The sequence below is a fragment of the Thamnophis sirtalis genome, unplaced genomic scaffold (genome assembly GCF_051295495.1).
Source record: "Thamnophis sirtalis isolate CommonGarterSnake01/CBP01778 unplaced genomic scaffold, rThaSir2_p1.2 scaffold_9, whole genome shotgun sequence".
Classification (NCBI taxonomy): domain Eukaryota; kingdom Metazoa; phylum Chordata; class Lepidosauria; order Squamata; family Natricidae; genus Thamnophis; species Thamnophis sirtalis.
Genome location: NW_028261389.1, coordinates 25,647,427 through 25,672,762, shown reverse-complemented (window position 1 = coordinate 25,672,762; position 25,336 = coordinate 25,647,427). Strand labels below are relative to the sequence as shown.

General features: G+C 35.3%; 2 protein-coding genes across 2 annotated transcripts in view; one reads left to right on the top strand and one right to left on the bottom strand.

Moving 5' to 3' along the window:
* SYN3 (synapsin III) overlaps positions 1–25,336 on the top strand; it is a 197,091-nt gene that overhangs the window by 34,023 nt on the left and 137,732 nt on the right. Inside the window, exons 3-6 of the mRNA XM_087723116.1 lie at positions 3,706–3,763; positions 5,315–5,406; positions 14,309–14,465; positions 18,257–18,346. Of these exons, the coding sequence (XP_087579242.1) occupies positions 3,706–3,763; positions 5,315–5,406; positions 14,309–14,465; positions 18,257–18,346 (397 nt within the window). The remainder of the gene's footprint in view (positions 1–3,705; positions 3,764–5,314; positions 5,407–14,308; positions 14,466–18,256; positions 18,347–25,336) is intronic.
* TIMP3 (TIMP metallopeptidase inhibitor 3) overlaps positions 21,269–25,336 on the bottom strand; it is a 36,342-nt gene continuing 32,274 nt past the window's right edge. The window contains exon 5 of the mRNA XM_014066857.2: positions 21,269–24,990. Within this exon, the coding sequence (XP_013922332.1) occupies positions 24,793–24,990 (198 nt within the window). The 3' untranslated portion in view covers positions 21,269–24,792. The remainder of the gene's footprint in view (positions 24,991–25,336) is intronic.

The following is a 25,336-nucleotide window of genomic DNA, read 5'->3' as shown; positions in this document are numbered from 1 at the left end:
CATCAAGAGAATCCTAGATTTGTGCTTATAAAAGAGTGTTGGAAGAACAGCAATCAGATGAAGACTGCACCGGGACCAAAAAGAGTTAATTCTATACCATGTACTTTCATGAAGAAAGTCAGCAATATAATATAATCTTTTCTCTCTCAGTTCTCACAAAGAGCTCTCTGCTGTCCTGTACAATCAAGAACTTAAATGTTCTAATTTGTAATGATGTAACCTATAAAATGATGCTAAATTACATTTTATGCAACTATCTCTTACCAATAAGCATCCTGCAATTGACAATATCTCTGCCAATAAGTAATGGGGTACAAATAACAAGTAATCGGGGGGGGGGGGAGGATTTTTTTGGTTCATTCCCAAGATGGCTGCTGAACTCAGAGGTAAGTGACTGTAAATATATTAAACCAGTGGTGGGTTACGACTGGTACGCCCCAGTATGGGCGTACCAGTGCCTGCTGGGAGCACCAGGTACTGTTCCAGTATGGTGCTCCGGAAGGCCCAGCCGCGCTCCTTACAGTGCCTGCGCGAAGCTCCGTCAAGCAGCTGGAACGTCGCGGGCAGTGCACAGGGGCTATATGTGTTGATGTGGTGGATGCCCAGTCCTGTTGCACTGTACTAGTTGCAATGGGATCCGGAACCCACCACTGTATTAAACCCACAAAAGGAATGTGATTTCAAAGCAGTAGCTTCTCTGAGAAGAAATATGGGCTTAGAAATAACAGAGTCAATGCCATAGGCCTCCCTGAAGTTCAAGCCTGCACTCTTATACAACAGCAGAAAACTGTCTCAGTTGACAAATGATAAATTGGGTTCTTTTAAGGATTTATCCTTAAAGGAGATTGAAGATTAGTTTTGCCACATTTAACTGGGGAACAACTTCATTTGAATTCTTTTGGAAAGATAGACTGGCTTTGACGATTGCATTTTTTGTATTTAATCAGACAACAATTGATAAGAGGTGCTATTAAGAAACAAACATGGATATTTGATCCAGGACCAATTATAATCAGTGCTAATCCTTGGGATGATTTTGGATAATTAAGAAGATGGTAAATTTTCTATAAATTGATTACAATAATAGTTTGTTAACAGAGGTTTTTAAAATTTTAATCTTATCTTTTATTATTATTGTTGTTGTTCTTTATGTTAATTATTTTATTATTAAAATAGTATATAGATGATAGGTTAAACATTTGCAAATGGAATTAGTAGTTTAGTATTTTAAAATTCTTTGGCCTATTTTGCAAGAGATGGAAAACTAATATTGTTGTAACATACAGTATTAATCAGCATTCAATTGGGGAGGTAATATGTTTATGTGTAGTAGTTTTTTAATGCACTTTTTCTTTTTAATGTCTTGTTTGTTTTCTTTTTATCTTTAAAAAATGATGTTTTCTATTTTAACTTTTTGAATAAAATAAAAATAGATGAAATATAGGTTTTTGTTGTTCGGATTGCAGCTTAAGCTGCTGATAAACTTATGGAACAGAACAGAAGCTATTCTACAGGGCTGGAACAATAAAAATTGATTTAGAAATAGACTAGCTGGCAAAAGTTACCATTCAAATATAATAAAGCTAACCAGTAAAAGTTATCAGCAATGGGATTCTAAAATGGAAATGTCTCACTCTGAGGATGGTCTGTGGAAATTATTACCACAGAAAGAGCTAGAGCAGAGGAGATAGCAAACCAAGAGCTATATTCAATTTCTCTATGGAAAATATGCATCCAATTAATATAACAAGACAAAATATAGTTGAAGGAATGTGGAATTCCCTATAGAAATTGCTTGAGAGGGCTAATTTAAATGCTTAATGTATGACTAAGGAGTTTACATGGAACAAAATTGCAAAAGTATGTGAATTTAATGCTAAAATCTATATAGTAATTCAAGAACATGGAAGAGGAAATTACAGTAGAGCAACCATGTTGCTGCTAGAATGCAAGTTCATGCTGGAGTATGTGTCAGTCAAGCTGATTGATGAATATCATCACCACAGCAGGGAGAATGCAGGCAAGGAGTCAAAATGAGATAGCTCTCAACCCCCAGGGAGAAACAGATTGAAAGAGGCCCTGTACTATTTTCACTGCAACAAAGCAGGCAGCTAGAGAAAGACTGCTTATTCTGGTAGATTGAGGATCACAAGAGGAGAACTCCTGCAAAGAAAGAGGTAATGAAAGCTACAGCTAGTAAAGGGAAGAGAGCAGAATATGTAAAAATAAAGCTTAGTACAAGATGGAAAGAATCTGCTTGTGAAGGAACTGAACAGAGAGTTTTTAGGACTCCAGTACCAAAATATTGATATGAAACAGCCTCTACTAAGGAAGCTGCTAGACAAAGATCCAAATGAGCTCCAACAGAAAATATAAAGGCTTACTGATAAAGCCTTAACCACAGATCAACATGCAAGCTTTGAGAGGAATGAACCTTGGATAATGAGTCCACATACCATTGAGAAAGGATGTTGGAGTGGCAAAAGCAGACAGATCAATACTGAACTGGGACTAAGAGTTAGTTGCTAATTCTTGTCTATTCATGATGAGAAGGAAAGTGAGGGCAATCTGTTATTGTTCTAGATATATGTATAAAACAATATAATAGATTCTTCTTCTATTCTCTCAAGTGGCTTTCTGCTATTTTGCTCCACCACAACGAAACTCAAGATAATCTCTTTCTGTGAACCAGACAAAAATATTTATTTCTTACCTTGGAAATTCTGGATTCAGCTAGACTCATCTTTGCTGATGGAGTCCTTGGAAAGCAACAGTTAAAGATAAGACAAATACAACATTATGAGGAAACAGCAGAAAAAGAAATCTGGCTGCAACATGTTTGCACTACAGATAAGGAGTCATAAGGATAGAGTTCATTGATCCCTGTCTCCTTATACTTTAGCCATGCTCATGTATCAAGTAAAATTATATTATTTAAGATGCTAAAAGAACCCATGGTTACTATGCTATATGGTATGCTATAGTATATAAATATAAACTATACACACACACACACACACACACACACACACACACACACACACACACTATAAGGTTACTATAAACATCAGTCTTGCAATAATAACATACGGTAAACCTTTTCCCTCCATTTTAGAAAGTTAAACCAGGCAGTTAAATCAACATTTCAGAGACTTTGGTTTTTTTAATATGTCTTGCCTGAATCATCCTAAGCAGGGAAACAATACTGAACAATCTTGTCAATTATATATATATATATATATATATATATATATATATATATATATATATATGTATGTATGTATGTATGTATGTATGTATGTATGTATGTATGTATGTATGTATGTATGTATATATGTATATATATATATACATACATACATACATACATACATACATACGTATGTTGTATTTGTGCTGATAAATAAATAAAGGGAGACTACACAAATCATCACAAATACAACACAAATGTAACAAAGGCAACAGTAAAAATGGATGGATGGTCTCTTGTGATGAGCCGATAGACACAGAAAGGAAGCAGTATGCCTCCTCCCATGTTTGGGCATACCAGGGGTTGTGACAATTAATACATATACATATACATATACATACATACATACATACATACATACATACATACATACATACATACATATGAATGAGGACAAGATAAACTTATTTAACACATGTTCTCCCTCTCCCCCACCCCTCTTTTTTTTTCTATAGGCCTAAGTATTTTCAAGGAAAGAAGGTGAATGGGGAATATGAGATCCGAGTGGAACAGGTCAGTGAGGTGGGGGGGAAGCATCACAGGCATTTAGTTCACTCCTGGCTTTGCAAGTGTCAGTTAGGAAGAGATATTTATCTAAAGGAACACTTTGGAGCTTGATTACCTCAGATTAAATTGCCTTTTCTGTTATGGCAGAGTACAGAGTGTACTGTCATCCATCTACCTAACCATGCTGGAGAATGTTATACTTTTGTTTGCTGCTGAGTGGAAATGCTATCTTTCTCAGAAAAAACAAGTTGTTATTCATATTAGAAAAACTACTCTGTTTTGGATGAAAAAAGAAAAATGTTTTATAAGTAAAATCTCCAAACAATTAAACCTGGTGGGAAAATAATTTAATATTGCTTCAAAATATTCTGGGAGAAATTTGCAAGGTTCTTCCCTGTACTGTCACCACTACCTAAATTCTATCTTCCCAGAATGGCTATTTTGCAATTTGTTTTTGTTTTACTTTGTCTCTGATGTGCCAAACCTCACATTGTTGACATAAAACAGGTCAGGCTTTATTTCTGACTTTTTTGCTATGAAAGAAAAAAAGGGTCTTTTTAAAGCTCCCATCTTTTTCCACCCAATAACACAGAACCTAAGGTTAACTGATTTAGGGATTCTGGGAGTTTAAATCCACACATTTTAAATTGACATGGTTAAGAAGCACGGGTATTGGTGTCATGTGCTTTTTTTGTAGTCCAGATTGGGTGATCCTTCTTCACTGTTCTGAAAGACACTTCAGGCTAGACAAATGTATTAAATGATGTGTAATTATCATGCATTCTGCAAGCCTAGCGAGAGAAAAACCTGTCTTTTGTCCTGTCTATTCCACAGGTTCAAATGAATTTGCTGAACTATTAATATAGTAAACTATAGATTTGTTTCTAAAACAACCCTTCCTAATCCGGTGGGTTTGTGGGATGTGGATTAAGGTTCTTGAAGTGCAACTGAATTGGAGGAACCTATTTGGAATTAGTCTAACCTGCAGTCATTTTGCAATGTTGTTTCTTATGGTCAGGCATGAAAAAAGGTTATTTTTGAATGATTATATAATACAATGTGCTGCCCAGATTCACTACGCTCTAAACTTGTTCAATGTTTTCAAATGGAATTCTCTCTCAAAATATAATGAAAATTTTGGCCAATACCACAAGCACAAAACTTTGTTAAGTTTATAGCTGGTCAGTGAAGCCAGATTTCAAAAATAAACCTAGATGTGATGTTTGAAATAGGCACAGAAGTCCTATTTAAAGAATTTTCCTGTTGGATTTGGTCTGGGATGATGATGATGATGATGATGATGATGATGATGATGATGATGATGATGATGATGATGATGATGATGATTGCAGTAAACCTAATTCAGCATCCACTTATTATTAGACTATAAACACTTCTTGAGTGTTTCCAGTGCTGAACAGCACTAATTAGACATGCCGCTGCTGTGGAAATCTTGAGGCAAACATTCCATTTGAAAGAGAATTTTGCAAATAGGTCACTCTATTCTGTGTGTTTTGTTATCAAGTAACCCTGTGTTCTTTTATTCTTCCACTTCAGGCAGAGTTTTCAGAACTCAACTTGGCTGCCTATTCTACTGCTGGCTGTATGGTAGACATGCAGGTCATCAGGAACGGCACAAAAGTGGTCAGGTGACAAATAGAGTTTTTGTTTCCTTCCAATTAACTTCTTTGTCCTTGTTTTTTTTTAAAAAAAATGTGTGCTTCTCAAGTTCTGTCAATAAGGAATAGATAATTGCAAACAACTTGTGACCTTAGCAGTAGAAAAAATATTTTTGTGATTTGTTGATTGTTAAAAGAGGTTTTTTTTCCAGAAACTTTTATTTGTTGAGATCTTGAGAAATGAGTACACAACTATGCTGGTAGGAAATCCCATATCAACATATAATCCCAAAGGCTGATTAGCACATGTGTATATCCTTGAATTAAAAAAATATAAAGAAATGTATTTTGTATTCGAAAAGTAGGCTGGTGACTTGCTGTTATAAGCCAGAAAATATTGTTGAAATATAATTATGTCACATATTTATTTCATTTGTAACTAATATAACTAAAATGTCAGGACATATCATCTTGGAGGAAATCTGTCTATGTGGTAGCTAAGAGTGGATTCTGACCTGATGGTATTTAATCAAACAAAAGGAGGTTGAGGGAAGAGAGAATTAAAGCAAGCCTTTTTTTCCCCACACTGACCAATGTCTAGGCCTTGGTTGTTGATGTTAATTTTGCATTCTCGGTTGATCTGCTCAAGTCTAATCCCTTAGCAGTGAAGCAGCTTTCTTTGAAAGCTAAGTACTATTATGCTTACATTACCTGATTTGGAAGCTAAACAGAGTTGGATTTAGTTACTGCTTAGATAGAAAATTACCAAGAAACACAAGAGATGTAGATACAGCAGGAGCTTTTAAAAAACCATCCTGGAGTAGCAACCCGCTAGTGTTTCCAAGAAACCAACATGGTAGTGTCTATGTAATTCCCAAGAGTCAAGCTAAATTTGAGGATATCTTCACATTTTCCTTACTCCTTGAGTATGAAACAATTGTTTTGTACATTTATGTCTGTCATCATTACAACTAAGCTGAAAACAATATTTATGTTCATGTGTTGATTTTCATGTGTGCTAAAAGCCTCCTAACATCACTTTGTAGTGCTAGATGGGCAGCATATACATTTGATGAATAAATAAATAAATAAACGGCACGTTGCACCTATGATTTCCAATTCTTTGGGTACTCTTCTTCTTAGTCATATTTTCTTTCTTTTTGTGTCCTCATAGTCACTAGATTTGTGCCATCTAATCCTGCTGACTTTGGTGATATAAATGTCGTTATACTATGGATTTTACTTCAAGGTCTTACAAATGGTTATTAAGAAATTCTGATCAGTCATGATAGCCAATTAGATAATCATATAGTACAGTATATTGAGAACATAGATAGTACTAAGAAACCACAATGAGAGAAATATATGCAGATTAAAGAAATAGACAAAGAGCTCACCCACATAGCTAGTTATTGCTATACTTTCCTCCCATCCTAGAACTTAGAGGAAATCCTGAACTTAGATTTTCAGTATTAATATTATGCCAATGATGGCACATGGTCATCATAACAAAATGATTTATTGGAGTTTCCTCTTGCATGTTTTCCCACTGTTCCAGTTTAAATTATGAATAAGAAGGACAGTGTAATGTTTCAGTCTGATCATCTTCCATTCTCTATTGTGTCTTCCCCATTTGTTTCTAGGGCTTCCTGTTTTCCACATTTTCCTCTCTCACTGCCTCATAATCTTAATGATTGGTTGTGTTAAGACCCATGTATTTATTTTAAGTGAGATTGCTAATTTCAATTTGACAAATATTTTCAAGATACAGAATTTTCTCAGGGAGAATACCATGGCTGTTTCAATGAGTGCTTTAGTTGTGTCATCCCAATATCTTTTTACAATCTCTGAAGTTAATCCAGTCTTACAGATTGTCTGAACCTTCCTGTTCTCTCACATCTCATTACACTCCAACACTCTTCATAGATTCCCTATTCAAGCCAAAGCCTTTTTTTCTTTTAATACAAACATTTCATCATTCATTAAACAGTGTGTGATCTGAGTACATTTTTGTGTCATAATAGTTAAAACATATATATATATGCTTTAATATATGAATATATATATTCTTATTTTAATACCAGTACTTAAAACTTCACATATCTATTATTATAATATTTCTCTTCTTAATTTATTTAACTTTATATATTATTTTCATATTTATTCTCTAACCATTGATAAAAGAGCTCCCATAGATTATAATAGATTCTTCCTTTCCTTTAATTGCAAGTGTTAATCTATTCATTTCTGCACATTCTAATATTTTTTTTAATCATGTTTTCATCTATGGGGTTCTCTTCACCTTTCCAATTTTGTGCAAATACAATTCTAGCTGCAATTATTACATGAATAATCAAATATACATTTTCTTTACTATCTTTTTCTGATAAGATACCCAACAAGAACAGTTCAGGTTTTAAATCAATATGTTGCTGCATCATCTCTTCCAACCACATTTGGATTTTTGCCCAATATTTTTTTGCTTCCGCACATGTCCACCTCATATGATAATACGACCCCGGTGTCTGGTGACATTTCCAACATTTAGTTGATTTGTCTTTAAACATTTTTGCCAATCTTTCAGGTGACATATATCTATAAGACATTTTATACAAATTCTCCTTATATGCAGTTGACATTGTTAGTTTATAATTTCTTTCCCACAATTGCTGCCACTTATCTAACTCTATCACATGCCCAAAGTTCTTTGCCTATACTATCATTGTTTCTTTTTCTTGTTGTTCTTCTAATTTAATCCGCAGTAAGTAACTGTACAATTTTTTATCGCCTTTTCTTCTGTTCCTGTTAATATCTTATAAGCCAAAGCCCAATTTGAAGCACTAACACTTTTATTCATAGTGCTCCAGACGTAATCCAAAGTATCTGTCTGTATTTCTCCCTACTGCTCATTTTTTTAAAAAATCCTTCTTTTGGTTGTAACTTCCAGGACACAGGTTCCAATTTTGGGGTTCAGGGACCTGACCTTGAAACTCTGTAATCAGTTCCTTCCTTTCCTTTGTCTCCATGAAAGAAGTTTGATTTGGCAGATAACTGCATTCAGCATTTGGTCTAAACAGTGATGATTTAGCCCCTGGGGCATTCAACACTTCTGTCTTGAAGTAACATGGTAGACTTTAGACATGGGTGAAGGTAGATAGGGGAGATGTTTGGCAGAGTTAGTATGAAAGCATATTTCTAACGAACCCTTTAGAAAGACTCCTTATTTCTCCTTCTCCGTTCTCTAATTTCTCATGCCTTTGTCATACTATTCACATTATTCTCCATGGATTATCCAGTGCTTTATCCCTGACCTCTTGCTGCGCATACAAATATCCTCCAATCCACAATTCCAACCAAATGAAAATTTGCCCCAAATCAGTAGAAAGTACAGAACCATCAGTATAAGGGTTTCTAAATCTGAACAGATAGTGGTAATAAATAGATGTCATAAATACAATCAAGTTGACCAGTCCAAGGTTCTGCTTCTTAAAGTATTGTCCTGTATCATGTTTTTTTTTTTGTAAGAATAAACACACACAGACACGCCTTTACCTAGAAAGAAAATCAGCTATACAGCATAGAGGGGCAATAAAATCTATCCAATAAGGAGCAATAAAACATAAGATTTAAAACAAAACGAGTGGGTAACCATGGTAAAAGGTCAGTATCAGTGGTGAAATGTAAAAGGTTTTGCCACTGGTTCTCTGGGCATGGCTTGGTGGGCGTGGCTTGGTGGGTGTCATATGATTGGGTGGGTGTGACCAACTTTTTTAAATTTTTCAAGCATTTTTACTATCTATTAGCCCAGTGATGGGCAACCTTTTTGGCGTGGTGTGTCAAAAATCGGCAAAAAATCAAGCATAACTCGCGTTGTGTGTCACTTCGACAAAAACATAATTTTGCGCAATTTATAGTTGCTGCTAATGGCGCTCACAGTTCCCGTTGGCACTCCACTGTTCCCTGCTGTGGTGCGGTCGTAACCGACAGTCCCAGGAGTAGACTCTCTGTGCCGGCCTGACTGGAGAGAGGCGCACACTGTTCCCGCGCTCCTCTCCTGCGGGTCCTCCCTCGCCGCACTGATGACGTGTGTGCGCACGGCACGCACGCCTTACCAGCAGCCCCTGCGCTCAGAAAGGGGCGGCGGCGATACAGTAAGTGAGTGTAGGCGGGGGAGATCACACGTTCCCCCCCCCCCGTTCCTCCAGCACAGATTCTTTCATCCTTGGCGGCCGTGCAGGAGCCGAGGATGAATCGCATGAAATCCTGTGCGTGTCACCCCAAATGGCTACGCGTGTCAGCACTGACACGCGTGTCATAGGTTCGCCATCACTGTATTAGCCAGAACCGGCAGGAAAAAATGCTTTAAAAAGCAGGGGTGGGGGGAGCTTCCAAGGATTTCATGGCTTAGCTGTAAGCCGCATGATCGTCGGAAGCTTTTTTTTCTGCTTTTTAAAGCATTTTTTTCCTGCCCATTCGGGCAAATAGGCAGGGGAAAAATGCTTTAAAAAGCAGGGGGAAATGCTTTAAAAAGTGGGGGGAAAGCTTCTGACAATCACGCAGAGCATAGCTAAGCCACGTGATCCTCGGAAGCTTTTTTTTTTACTACCAGTTCACAGAACCAACAACAATCATCCCTACCAGTTTGCGTGAACCAGTGCAAACAGTTAGCATTTCACTCCTGGTCAGTAGCCTTGAACTGTCACTGGAAAGAGATTCGTGTTGCTTTCAGGTGAATCTCTTTGATGTCAGCATTCTATTTCAAGTGACAGCTTAAAAGACATTTCTTCAGATGACACTCATTGCAAGAAAAAAAAAACAGAGCCCAAAGGAGAGTAAACTAAAAAAGTACCTATGATGGTCTAGAGGTGACCTGTATGAATGCCAGAAAACCTTTACAGCCTTCCTATAAAAGGTATCCATACCAAATATTTGAAATACTGGACTAAACATAAGTCAGATGTGCAAATTGAAATTTAATTAGTGTTTTAAAATCAGGCCACAGGTTTAATAAACCTGAGGCGTAAAAGAGTTTTGAAGGTAACATTTTGGTCAAAGAATTCTATTTAGTCACAGACTGACTTTCTTTATGTGTTGGTTTGAAAGGTTTCCAGATCATGTTAGCTAAATTGTGATAAAATAAATTATGAATACATTTATTATAATGTATTCAGAAGAATCAATTACTTGGGATGATAATTAATCTGAAGAAACCTTTGAGGGATTCTGTGGATCTTCAAGAGAAAATAGATTAAATATAAGAGTAATTATTATTCTGAAGGTATGGCTGCTTAAATGGGAGAACTGAGTCAGACTGAGAAAGTAAAGCCAGCTAGTAAGGAGCAAATTACAGTTATGAGAATGCTAGTAGCAGGATAGAATAGTTTGATGCTACATGTCTGAATTTCAACCCTTTTGCCTAACAACATTTATTCTTTATCCTAGTTATTGAGTATCAATCACTTGTCTGTCAGTACAATGGAGGGGGCAGAGGTTGTTCTGTTTCCTTGATATAATCATATTCATTCTTTAATTAAAACTGACTTGTCCCCATTGATTCTTGTTGTCAGCCTAATTGGGGATCTTGCCAGGGTTGTGACCTGTTGCACTAGAATTCCAGATTAGCTGTAACTACGGCATTTTTGTGCTATTTACTGCAAAGATTTCCGCATCACCTTCTTGTTCTTGTTTTATTGGTTTCTTCTTGTTTTTATATCCTATTAATCAGAACTCTATCAAACATGCTTAATAAACTAATTCCATGGTAGTTTTATATTTGCTTTTGCCAATTTGCCATTTGTATAAGAAAAAAATAGCATTTTCCCAGATGTTAGGGACAGATACAGTCTTCCTAGTCTTGTCAAACAAGTTTCACAGTCACTCTATATTTTAAGATTCCTTCAGCCATATGTGTTGCTCTGCGATTTTTCAAAATACTCACATCTATTTTTCTTGGATGTTAACAACTGTAGCATTTATTTGAATTCTACTTATCAACATATCATTATTTAAATACAACTCTCTGAAATTCCCATTCCAGTATTCCCTCACTTTAGTTTCTTTCAGAATCATGTCATCACTTTTATTTTTAGTTTTCTTCATTCAGTGGAAGATCTTTTTTTAGTTCTTTTCAACCACTTTCAGTTTTTAATTTCCATCGTCAAAATCATACTGCATTTGGATGCCTCTTTTAGTCTTTGCAGGATTACATTTATGTCCCTTGCTATTTTTGATTATATTCTTTCAGTTATGTTTTACTTTCTGTGTACACATTATACGATATCCTTTCCTCATATGTTTTCCTTTTACACCACCATTTTTACTTATTTATTCTATGTCTTAATTCTACACATTCCTTTTTTTACTCTTCAGGTAACTTTTATATCTTCTCTTTTTTCATTCACTTGCTATTTATTCTGTCATGAAATGAACATAATATATTTTCATACAGGACCTGTACTATATAGTCATCCGTTCCTAACCACCATGACACTAAAATGACTAAAATTACATAACAGAGCAAGGTTCAAAGTTCTTGCATCACAATATCTTTCAAAAATATATAAAGGAGAGATTTTGCATTTTGATGCATATTTTGTTATTTTCCCACACCCCACACAATCCCAGAATGTACATTTTCTCCCTACCATCATACTAGTTTAATTATAATTTCTTAATTATAGAAGTTTTTTATGCTTCATTTTTGTTATCATTCCATTTGGCATTATTATGTTCATCAAATCTAAGGTGGGAAAGGATTAAAATAGAAAGCAATGACATAATTCCATAGAAAATACATAAATAAAGCACTAGCAGCAAAGTATTTGTTAATTGCCTTAAGATAGAGAATGGGCTAAACTGCTTGGTAGTACTTCATAATTTGGGCACTGCACGACAAGTTTCCAATGGGTGGAAACTAATAAGGAGAAAAGCTACCTACAACTACGGAGAAATTTCCTGACAGTGAGAACAATTAACCATGACTTGCCTACAGAAGTTGTGGATACTCCAACACTGGAGGTTTTAAAGAAGAAATTGAACAACCATTTGTCTGAAATGGTATAGCAGGGGGTTGGACTAGAAGACCTCCAAGGTCCCTTCCAACTCTGTTATTCTGCTACTTAAAATACTTGCCTTCAAGTCCTAGTGTGGTACACTTTAGAAGGTTGTTTATATTAGTAAGGACATAAGGAAGGGATATTATTTTATTTTTCCGATCCTAAATGTTGTAAATCTAAAGACAACAAACAATTTCTTGAATTGACCCTGAAAATTAATTTAAATGCATATTGGCTAAGACAAGGGTAGAAGACTTCGGGATATTTGGGAGCTGTCCTTTATACATTTAGGGAGTCCAGTCAAGGGAAAGGATTCTTAATTCTAAATAAACGCCATCTTTTGAAACTGGTCTGTTGCTTTACCTTAAGAAATATTTTGCTTAAAAAGTTTTTTCTGTGTTTTCGTTTCTTCACATACATTTTAAGCCTTTTCTCAAATATCATTATGAATATCATGCTGTGAGGAAAAACAGAAAAGCTGTATGATCTCCTCAGGTAGCTGCGGTCACCGTTTTTCCCCCCTCAACTTTGTTTGAGAAGGCCAAGAATGCCACAGCAATTTATACATTGTCGCAATTTTGCACCTAATTGTTTATTCTTGTTGGAGAATAATCCAATAATCACTATTTAAGAAAATAATCTAATTCAAATGCAGCACTTCTTGTCACTCAAAAATCTCAGCTAAGACAAACCAGTCTTTAACTATAATAGACAAATGTGGATTCCTTGAGAGCAGAAATCTGTTTTGATTGTGTAAAATGGTCTTCCTCCTTTATTTATTTTATTCTCATTTTACTTCCCTTATTATGGAGAATTTGGCAAATTTGGGCCAATTTCCAATGAGCAATAAGCCAAATGAAATTCCTGTATGTTATTTCTGTGCTCTGTCTAGACAGGGGAGATGAACCAGACTTATAAAAACACCTCATAGGCCAGATAGGATATGTGGCAAGTCTTGCTTTTATAAAATTACCAAGGTTATAATGGCTTGTTAGTTACCTATTAAGTTAACTGCTTCCTTTCCTTTAGAATATCAAAGTGGCATATAAAGTGGCACTAATTTTAGATACGTTCATGGAGTACAGGGTTAAAATAGACTACAATTACATTTTTCTCTGTAACATAAAGTTGATTAATAAGATGACAACACCACTCTCTATGATTCCATAGGTTTCTTACCATGAAAAAATGTGCCTAAAATTTAAATTAAAAGCCCTTTAATATAAACCCAACCAAATTAAATGCTATCTCCGCCTTGTTGAAAGTAATCTCTGAATAAGGAATAGCTGAAATTGTAGAAGCATTCAGAAAAAAAAATACATTTAAAATGTATACATTTTCAAGGAAAGGAAATTAAAAAATGAGAAAAATCAGTTGAAGACCCTTCTAGAGATGCCTCACCTACTTGGATATAAAGGTGATAGACTCAAAAGTCAATTCTCTTTTTTTGCTCCTGAGCATATAATATTATTTATATGATCATTTTTACCCCAAAGATTCAGAAACTGTCTTTTTTCATCTGTATAGACTATTGGAAAAAATCTTATGGAGTCTATCCAAAATTCTTAGAGAACAACTTGTGGTTGACTTTTTAATACTGAAATAATATATTTAGATCTTATCGCAGAACATTTTAGTTTGGCATGAGTGCTAGTGGATTATATATAAGAAATGTATTCAAAGTTTTAAAACCTGTTGCTGTAGGCAATGAAAGTTTAGATGATGCTTTAATATAAATTAATGCTGTAATGAGTACTTAGTTTGAAATTTGAGAAATTGTCACCTAGTTTAAGAAGAGGAAGAATCAGGGGGAAAAAACAGATTGGAATTGGATTATTACTGTAAACGTATTATTTGGTGTGTTTTTTTTCTCCTAGATCTTTCAAGCCTGATTTTGTTCTCATCCGTCAGCATGCTTACAGCATGGCCTTAGGAGAAGACTTTCGCAGCCTTATCATTGGCCTGCAATATGGTGGGGTCCATAGTGTCAATTCCCTTTTCTCTATCTACAATTTCTGCAGCAAACCCTGGGTGGTAGGTGATATTTTTAAATATCCTCACATGAAATAAAAAGGGAGTTATTTTGGTATATATGTAAACAAAGGAATTTGAAAGCCAATGTTTAGTGCAAAATATTTTTTAAAAAACTTAAATCAAATTCTTTATCTTTACCCCTACTGAAGATTTCAGTAAATAATACAACTGTTTTACTTCCCCAAACAAAACAATTCCTCAGCTGTTTAATCCATCTCAGCACAAAATGCCTCATTTCATCAAGCCTAGAAAATCCCTTTCTGCATCTTTAATAACATTGTCTATCCTGAAAGGGAATAATGTATAGCTGGGAATTAAGACAAAAATATAGTTTAATATATTTGTTTTGTTCTGCTTCTTTGGAAAACTCTGTTTTGATGTTCTTTTTTCTATTCTGGGAAAGTCTAAACTGCTATCATCACCACCACCCTATCTCAGGTTGCTTCTTTTTTTTACTAACGAAACCAACTAAAGAACTATCATCATAATAGTTTAAGAACTATAGAAAATACTAAATAGTTAAATTATTTCTGCACAAATTCATTTTATTGGAAACATAGCGTTCAAATACCTTGTCAAAGAAAGGATAGTAGCTAAAGTAAAAATATAAAATTTGTAGAGTGGCATTGCCTAAAGTCTATGGAGAGAGAGGAAGATGACCTTGAGGAAGATATGCAAGCTCTGTTACTAAAGCAACAAAGGGTAAAACATATTGTAAATCCACAAGGACAGAAAATATGCAGAAGAGGCCCAGGCAGATGTTTCCCTAATTCACAGGAGTATAAGAAGATGGAGAAAGTACAACTTAATCACACTTTCAATATTCTACTATTATAGCCAATCTCATTAAAAAAAATAATTTATATTTGCACAGAAAAGGTCTTTGTATGTGTGAAGAGTGGTTTTTTTTAAGAGGTAGGATTAGGACACATATATCTGTATTTATTCCTCCTGCTCTTCACTCTGTTTTGATGGGTCTCTCTAAATCATTCAAGAGAGTCTAAGCACCACAATCACTGAGTTGAACATCACCTGACCAAGTTGTACTGACAACCTCACTCTACCCCTTTGGTTGTTAAACAAATCACTGTGGTTGTTAAGCAAAACATCAAATGTCCAAGATTTATGATTTTACTTCTGCCTTCTCTGTTGATTCTGCTTGTTGCAAGCCAATTGCAAAGCACATAAGTGGCAATCCTGTGACCATAGGTTGTATGTCATATATAAGGGCCATTGAGGAACAAGACTTTCAGAGGCTCTGAAAGTTCCTTGGGTTCAAGACCTGAGTAGTGGTGCAGTGGTTAGAATGCAGTATTGCAGGCTAATTCTGCTGACTGCCAATTGCCAGCAGTTTGGCAGTTCAATCCTGACCGGCTCGAGGTTGATTTAGCCTTCCATCTTTCGGTAAAATTAGGAGCCAGATTGTTGGGGGAAATATGCTGACTCTGTAAACTGTTTACAGAGGATTATAAAGCACTGCGAAACAGTATATAAGTCTAAATGCTATTGCTATTTTATTACTTTTACTTGTATTATTCAGTTTTATGCTGGGCCATATATACAGAGCCAATCTGTAACTAATTTAATTTAATTTAATTTAATTTAATTTAATTATTTAATTTAATTATTTAATTTAATTTTTTATTCCATTAATTTAACTAATCAAATTCAATTTTGTACTGGCACTGTTCTTTTATATCCTTATCTTGCCCACTTTTTTTATAGATGGCCTTGGCATATTTGAGATCATGTGCAATTGCTTGTTCCACTCATCCAGATTGAACACTCTTTCTTTCTCTATATATTTTAAACAAATTGAGAAATGTGTACAAATTAGTGCCAGTGTTTCTATGTCAGAAATATAGCAATGATCACTAAAACCTTCCTGTGTAAATTTTTAATTTACATGGAATTTAAGAACGTTTCAATGTCCTGAAAATTGAAGACACAATTCTAGTTCGAAGAGCCGTGGTGGCGCAGTGGGTAGAGTGCTGTACTGCAGGCGACTTCAGCTGACTGCTAGATCAGCAGTTCAGCGGTTCAAATCTCACTGGCTCAGGGTTGACTCAGCCTTCCATCCTTCCGAGGTGGGTAAAATGAGGACCCGGATTGTTGTTGGGGGCAATATGCTGACTCTGTAAACCGCTTAGAGAGGGCTGAAAGCCCTATGAAGCGGTATATAAAAATCTGCTAATGCTATTGCTATTGCTAGTTGAATATTTTATTCAAGGCCTGTATCTATACATTAATCACCAAACTTCTAGATATCGTGTCATTTCTCCTAATTATATAGCCTTGCTGAAAAAACCAAACAGAATAAAACCCCTTCTATACTGTAGTAGGTTGCCATTCCTGCTCTATGCAATAAGTTCTGTTTATTTTCCTTTATCTTATTCTATTTAGGATAAAAATATTATCTATAAAATATTGAATTCTTTGTTGTACTTCCAATAAAACAATAAACATATTATATAGATCATTACCGTGAAACATATTTCATATCGAGCTGTCACCCTCTTGTGGCATATTATTAATGTAGATAGGATTGATATAATACATATTGAAGGTATTATCATTTATAAAAATGTGTTCCTATGAATGAGCCAGAGGTGGTATGCTGCCGGTTCGCACCGGTTCAGGTGAACTGGTAGTGGCGGCAGCACGAGGCTCCTCCCAGCCTGACATCATCACAGACCTTCTGTGCATGCCCAGATGTGCATGCACTCCTACTACTGAACCAATAGTGAAGAGACTAGATAGAATACCATTACTGGAATGAGCAGTCATGCAGAAATCTGAACTATTTTAACTACTAATTTCCCCTTTATTCAGAAAAAATAAGCTACAGAACTGCATATTCGCTAATATATGTGAATATAGACTTTCATTGGGGGGTGGGACTTGCTTTGACATATGCTGTTTTATTAAAATAGATAAAACAGGATTTTTGGTTTTGTTTTGTAATCAGATATTTGAGTTAGTTGTGGGAAGGGCCAGTCACTCACCCTCTGCACTAAAAAAGGAAGCAGTGGAAAACCTCTTTGGAAATATTGCCAAGAAAACTGCAAGGACCTGTTCAGGCAATCTTCAGAAATAAACACTGATTTGAAGACTCACACACACAAAACTTCTCTGAAATGACACGTGCCATTCCTAAAAGATCACTTTAAATTTTAAGAGATCTTGCTGTATCATTTCTACATCGCTTTAGGTACATAGAGGATGAGCACTTAAGTTTTCCAGCAAGGATAAAGGTCCATGCAAAATATCATCCAAAATATAATTAATTTCTTCTCATTATGTACTTGCAACCGGAGGCCGATTTGAAGTAAGCGCCTATACACTTGCCAGCACTCTCAGACCGACAACTCAAAGGCAAATATCATGGTAGTAGAGATTTTAGACTGGGATTGGAGAAATAGCAATCATATCATTTGCATAAACAGAAGAGGAATGGTAGATGTTTGCTTGTTTAAAGTCAAAACCTGACATAATTTTAAGATTGTGTTTTGTACGCGCATTCATGTAACCAAAAGGATTTTCAGCATGCATTATTATTATTGTATAGTTTCAGAAGGTATGATTGGCAACAATCATACATTGACAAATATTTTGGATGAAACATGAGGTATCAGAGACACAACACTTCGTGTGCATTTGTATTTGATGTTTGTCCACTTTGCAATATTGCTCCCAAGTGATTGCTCTTCTTTTTCCTTCCTTCCTTCCTTCCTTCCTTCCTTCCTTCCTTCCTTCCTTCCTTCCTTCCTTCCTTCCTTCCTTCTTCCTAGTTCTCTCAACTAATTAAGATTGTCAGCTCATTGGGTCCTGAGAAGTTCCCTCTTGTAGAACAAACATTCTTCCCAAGCCATAAGCAGATGGTAAGTAACTTGGTTTCTTTGTTTCAGTGGTACAATGTTTTGCAAAAGGAACTAAGATTGCATAAATCAATATTCTACAGAGGCAGAGTCATGCTTCCCAGAATTGTTCATTCCACTAGTTCATGAAATTGCAGCCATTGCTGCATTACTATGATTACATGATTGCTATCTGGGTGCTCAAGTGCCCAGTTATATCACAGTGAACCACATTATAGCAATGTGTGACTTTTCCTGCAAATGGGGAAGCAGCAGGAAGGTCCAAAGTCATTCCCATAAGTGGCTTCCAGGAAGTTGAATGTTGCTCCTGCTTTTTCTACATTTTTCCCTCCTATGGTCAGTCAGTGCAGGTCAGGGGTGTCAACTTCAAGGCCTGGGGGCTGGATCTGGCCTGCGGAGTGCTTAGATCTGGAAACAGCAAAGGACCAGTCCACGGTGCCTCTGCCAGCAAAAATAGAGCTTGGGTGCCCATTTTTGCTAGCAGAGCACTTGGGTCACCATAGGAGCCCCGGACACAAATGACGTTGAACTGGTCACACCACTCTGCCCCCCCACGAGGTCAAATACAACCCTGATGTGGCCCTCAATGAAATCGAGTTTGACGCCCCTGGTGTAGGTAAAGCAATTTCTTTGAAACAATGACGTGACAGGTAATTGTCTAGTATGTTATTAAAAAGAGATTGAGAATGTATCAAAATCTTTGTAAGGTTATTTTGACTCATTCTATACATTCTATATCTCTCTTGTGTTGACTGATAGTTATTATTATCAATTTGTATCACCATGTTGCTCAAAATAAGTAATAGGCATGGGTAGATATTATTCATATTACATGGTGCAAAAATAGAAGGACTGAGTATTGAAAATATTCAGACTTTATGTAATTTTTCTTACCCTCCCCAGTGTCTTCCAGAGAATCCAATTTCATTATAACCGAACAGAATTGTAACCGAACAGAGCAGGCTCTGCCCCTTTTATGCATGAATGAAATGTCATGATGAATATACAGTACAAGGGGAGCTTGCTTGTTTTTGAATTCCCTGTGGAAACCTGGACCCTCCCAATTATTTCCTGTTATCTCCAAATTCTCTTAAATTGACTGTCATGTTCCCTAGAAATGAAGGGATATTTTTTAACATCAGTATATTTAAAATTAAAATACTACATCAAAAATATTAAAAAATATAAATTCAAACTTTTTTAAACACCAAAGGGTTGTAAAATCCACCTACATATATTTAGGTGGATTCATATAAAATATTTTTGAGTGGAGCACCTCTGGGCAATGAAATGTATATCTTTATTCAAGAAGAAAAATGTTGTTTTCTATTTACATCTCAACAAGGAAAATAACATGCAATGAAACAAAAAAAACTTGTGTATAAAAATATTCCTTCCTTGGAATTATTTATTTGTGCTTTCTACATTGTTCCAGAACTTCCTTTATTGCTTGAGTCCATTCATAATTTGCCCTTGTAAATTCCAGAAATACAAATCCAGAAAAATTGCACACTCCATCAGCACTAGATTAGGGAAATGATTTAATTTAGGATCCATACATCTTTCAAGATTATTGTCAGAGTGGAATTTCACTCTGTGATATACTGTGCTAAAGTAACTTTCAAGAACTTGTTCTAAATAGCTATAATTTTTCAGTAACTCTGAATAAGGCAAATACCATAGCAGTATAATTTACTAGAAAATCTTCCAATTTATTTTCCTAGGTAGGAAGTTTTTACTTTTTAAACTAGAAAAGACTTGTCTGTCATATTGTAGGCATAATACTGCATAGATGGACTAGTGAGCTAATGGTAAAAAAAGATCTAGCATTTAATTGGGAGATAGGAAACCTTTAAATGTTGGTGAACTCACATCATGGTTAATGATAATTTGGGGAACTGTGAGGGCCAAAGCTATTTTTTTTTCTGTATAGAAACTTTATGTTAGCATCTACAAGAGTGATAAATAAATAAAATTTATTAAAAATAAATTTAAATTTTTTTTAAAAAAAACAAATTATATTTCAAGATTGATCCATCATATATTGTTTTGGTCAGAAATATGCAAAATTTTTAAGTCTGAAATGTTCCATCTTTAAAACATGATTTTGAATGCTTTGAGCTGAATAACAATGTGATCAGAACAAAATACCTGGTTTTAAGAGACATCAGTTTAAATATTCTGAACAAAGTGGTTAGGCTGCTTTATGTAGCCTACCTCAGCCTATTGAGCAACAGATATGAATCACAACCTTGTTGCTACCTACAGTTGGGTTGATAAAAAACGGAGTGTGAGAGGATAGTTATATGTATCCATATGGGCAGATAAAAGACATACCTGTATACTGCTTGTAACAGTATACCTACATTACTGTTTTTTTTAAAAAGTTGTCTCCAGTATTTCATTTTGTAGGTAGATAAGATGGATTGTGCATATACTATTCTATTTCACACAAATAGTGCTAATGATGTGTAAATGTGAAAGCTGGGAACAATTTAGGTTGGTGATTTATTGGGATTTGGTTATTTGTGTACATGCATTCAACTTAAATATGACAAAGATAGACAAAATTTGCCTGTAAAAAAAGACTATCAGATGTGTATCAGCAGTGTACTTAAGAGCTGAAGTGGTGCAGTGGTTAGAGTGCAGTCCTGCAGGCTACTTCAGCTGACTGCTAGCTGCAGTTCAGCAGTTCAAATCTCACCGGCCCAATGTTGACTCAACCTTCCATCCTTCTAAGGTTAGCAAAATGAGGACCCAAATTGTTGAGGGGGTGCAATATGCTAACTCTGTAAATTGCTCAGAGAGGGCTATAAAAGCACTATTAAGTGGTATATAAGTCTAAGTGCTATTGCCATTGCCAACAATATTCAGTAGGATACCTTTTTATAGAGCAAAATGAGTTACAATAGAGATGATAGAATATCTGTGGTAAGAAATAAAACACTTTATTGTTTAGAATAAAAGTACACTATAAAAAGTGAACATTATTACCTTAAAAGACAATATACATTCAATGGATATAAAATTTATAAATAACAAAATAAGGAGGAAAACTGTAAACAGTACTACTAAACTAAGCAAAAAGTACATTCCTTTTGGGGAGGAGCTTTCTCCTAGATTGCATTTATTTCCACTCTAATGTTCATAATTGCTAACAATGGTAATGCAAAAAATAAAACAATTCTTTACATCTTGGTCCTAGGGCTGTTTCTACAAAAAAAAAGAGTTGGAATCAGTAGGGTTTATTATTAAGGTGTAAATAGAATTAAATCCTAATTCTGCGGCCATATGCATGCTTTTCCTGAGAATAACCTCCATCAAATTTAATGCAACTCCCTTCTGAAGAAAAAAGACATGCTAAATTAAATCCCTTGCAGATGAGTTTATAATTGGGCATATCAGGTCTTATTACTTCTGGAATCAATGGAAAGACACCAGCTGACTTTAACAAGAATGGCTCAGGCCCATACATCAAATAGAAAACTAAGCACTCAGGGCATCTTGCTGATAAATTTACTGGATCAACACACGAGTCAGATTACCATTTCAAATCCCACATTACAGCCTGTACAATGGGGATGATAAAAAGGCTCATTTTTTATTTGTTTGCTTTTATACAGCCACCCATCTTGTACCAAACTTTGGGTGGCTCACTTTTCTTTAAAAAAAATACTGTAAAGTAAGTTTTAGCATTGAAAACTTTGAAGGCATCCCAAAAGAAATGTATTTTTTGCTGGGTTTTTCCCACCTTATTAAAACAAAACCAAGAACCAAGCCACCCTGTAGGGGAGTATTGTTGATTAAGCTATCACTCTTCCTCAAATAACTCTTGTCTTCTGTGGTGTACAATAGAACACCTACATCAGTGTTTCTCAACCTTGGCGACTTGAAGTCCTGTGGACTTCTGGGAGTTGAAGTCCACAGGACTTAAAAGCGTCAAGGTTTAGAAACACTGACCTACATAGAGAAATATATTTTATTGGATGGCTATGCTATTTTATTTCTTACAAATGCAGAGATACATTACAACTTGAATAAGAACATGTTTTTTCTTAGCATAAGAGAGCATTTCACCATTTTTTGACTGCAGTATTATGGCGATTCAGGTATGACCTTAATAAGTGAAAATAACAATCTAGAGCTGCCATTCAGTGAAAGGAAAGATCAAAATGCTTTCTTTTTGCCTTTAAGATCTGAACTTAAATCAAGTTTGTCTCAAGAAATGGGGCAATTCATATTGCTGGCTTTTATAATTTTGGCTGATTGCAATATAAATTAGTCTTTTTTATGGAAACAACTCTGAATTTACTGTTAGCAACATTTGCACTATAAGTTATAAACATAAAAATACTGTTGTGGAAAATACAGCAGATACTTTTCTGAATCCATGTGGTATAGCGACGTTGTAATATATTTGTGTGTTTGTGTATCCTCATTCCTGCTCAGCCATCTCTTTTGGGTTGTGGAAGCCCTTTCTGTTACAAAAACTTATTCAGTTCAGCTGAGAAGAAAACTAGGCGCATTTTTCAATTATATTATAGAACAATTTTGAACTTATGGCAGCTCTGTTTTTAGGAGGAATGAATTGAAGACAGAAAGTAATGTTAAGACAAATTATAACAGCACAAAAGGACAGAACATGTGCTTGTAGTAAGTGTATTAACCTTCACCCCATTCTACGGTCTCAGTAAATTATGCAGTTGCCAACCTCAATAGAAACTTCGCTCTTAAATTACTTTTAAAATATTTTTATATTACACCTTTTCATAATAGTAATAGACTGTAGTGAAAGCAGAATAGCCAGTTCCTTACTTCTAGAAAGTATAGTGAGCCCAAACCATAGGGCTGTTTAACTGTAGTCAACAGTGGAATACATAATAATCTCCCTAAAATATTATTTTAGTTAATAGATCTAGTTCAAGAATTACATTAAAGGCTGGAAAAGTAGGTTTTAATATATTCCCTGCCCATCTTCTCTATTTTCACTGTGCCTACTGATAAACACACTATTAACAAGTAGGAAAATATTATGAAGAAATGATTTTTCACTGCCTTGCCAATATTCACAGGAGAATAAGTATTATGAAAAGATTCCTATATAACAGAATTTACAAAATACCGCATCATGAAAAACTATGAAAAAAATTCAATGTTTTTCAAAGTACAGGCTGAACCAGTATTTATACAATAGTAAGGCACTTTTACATCACCATTCTATTGTATATTTTTAAGGGAAGGGGATAGGGACCATGGAAATATTTCAGTCTTAGAACAATTGTTTGCATTGGCCCTTATTTTGATGGCAAGAAGGAAAACAAGCATACAGGGAAGGGAATAAAAACAGATTATTATCACCACTTTAGAAATTACTGGAACTCCAGTAGCTTTCAAACTAAAAAAAACAAAATAATAACTAATGACTTGGAATGTGAATGGTTGCTCTTTTGAAACAAAAGCATGAAACTTTTTATTACTTATAGCATGAAACAGAATCATGCCCTGTCAAAAATAGCTTATATCATTATATCTATATACATTTTTGTTCAGCAAAAGCAGTGTTTGGGCAGCTGGTTTCTTACATCAATATGGCCCAGGGAGGGTTGTTTCTTTCCTCCTGTGCTCCAACTTTGTCCCCTCTCCACAACATTCTGGGAAACTTGTGTGTAAAACAAATATTGAAGAAGCAGTTTTACATCCACATCAAAGCCACAAAAATATCTGGTGTTGATTTGGTTCTCAACAGGTTTGTTCCACATTTGTATTTAGAAGATGTATTAGCTTTGTTTTAGTTGATTTTCATTTTTTTTAAAGAAATCTATTTTATGTGCAAACCTAGAACTGCCATGAAATTTCTACATTCATATTGGAATGGACAGGCATTTTGAAGTATGCAATCTTTTAAATTCATGCAAAGGAATTTCCCCAAATACTCCATATTCCATTCTATATAAGCATAATGACTTTCTTTGCATCCCTTCATTATGTGGCTCACAATGGTGATTAATCCCAACTGGCTGCGTTCATAGCTACCTGCTCTGAGAACTGAATGTGAGAATAAAACAGCAGCACAGGAAATGAAGAGGAGGGAATAGAATTTTAATTAGGAAGTTTTTGAGATTTGTGTTTTCCTACAAAAATATATATATTGCTATATGTATAGTGCTATAAAAACTTTAAGCAAAAGCTCCCTTGATCATCTGGGAACTTCTGTTCACACACCAGATAAATATTTGATCAACATGGGATGAGAGCAATTTTTTAAAAGATAATTTTAAAAAAGAGTTAAGACAGCATAGATTTAAAAATCACAACAGTTCGAAGTGCTAAAAATTGCAAGAAACAGGCACTAATATCATGGTTGCCATCATGATCAAATATGCGTTAGTGTCCAAAGAATTCTCAGCCACATGGGAAGAAAAGAACAGGGAAGAAAGACAAATGGAATTTCAGGGGTCGGTTGCATTGATGATGGTTTTATCAGGAGGTGCCCATCCTCTATACCAGCTGCAGTAGCCATCTTTGTGTTTGATGCAAGCATAATGCTTTGACTGGTACCCTGGTTGACCAAAGCTGGAAAGCATATCTGTCCAGAGGCATTCATTCTTGGAGGTCACAAAGCAAGGAAGATAGTAGCAGGGCTTAATCTATAATTACAAAACAAAACAAATGAAAGGTGTTGAATTAATCAGATACTTTAAGACTATATAATTACCATGTTTCCCTGAACATAAGACAGGGTCTTATTTTCTTTTGACCCCTGAAATAAGCCTTATTTTTGGGCAGGTCTTATTATTTTTGAGGTGCGGGAGGCAGTGAACATGGTCATCTCATGGCTGCTGCTGTGTTGCAATATTTTCAGGAAGGGCTTATTTTAGTCCATGCGCTCAAAAGCCTGATTGGGCTTATTATCCAGGGAGGTCTTATTTTCAGGGAAACAAAATAACTTTTGTGTTCATATATATCTTCTGAGCCGTGGTGGGGCAGTGGTTG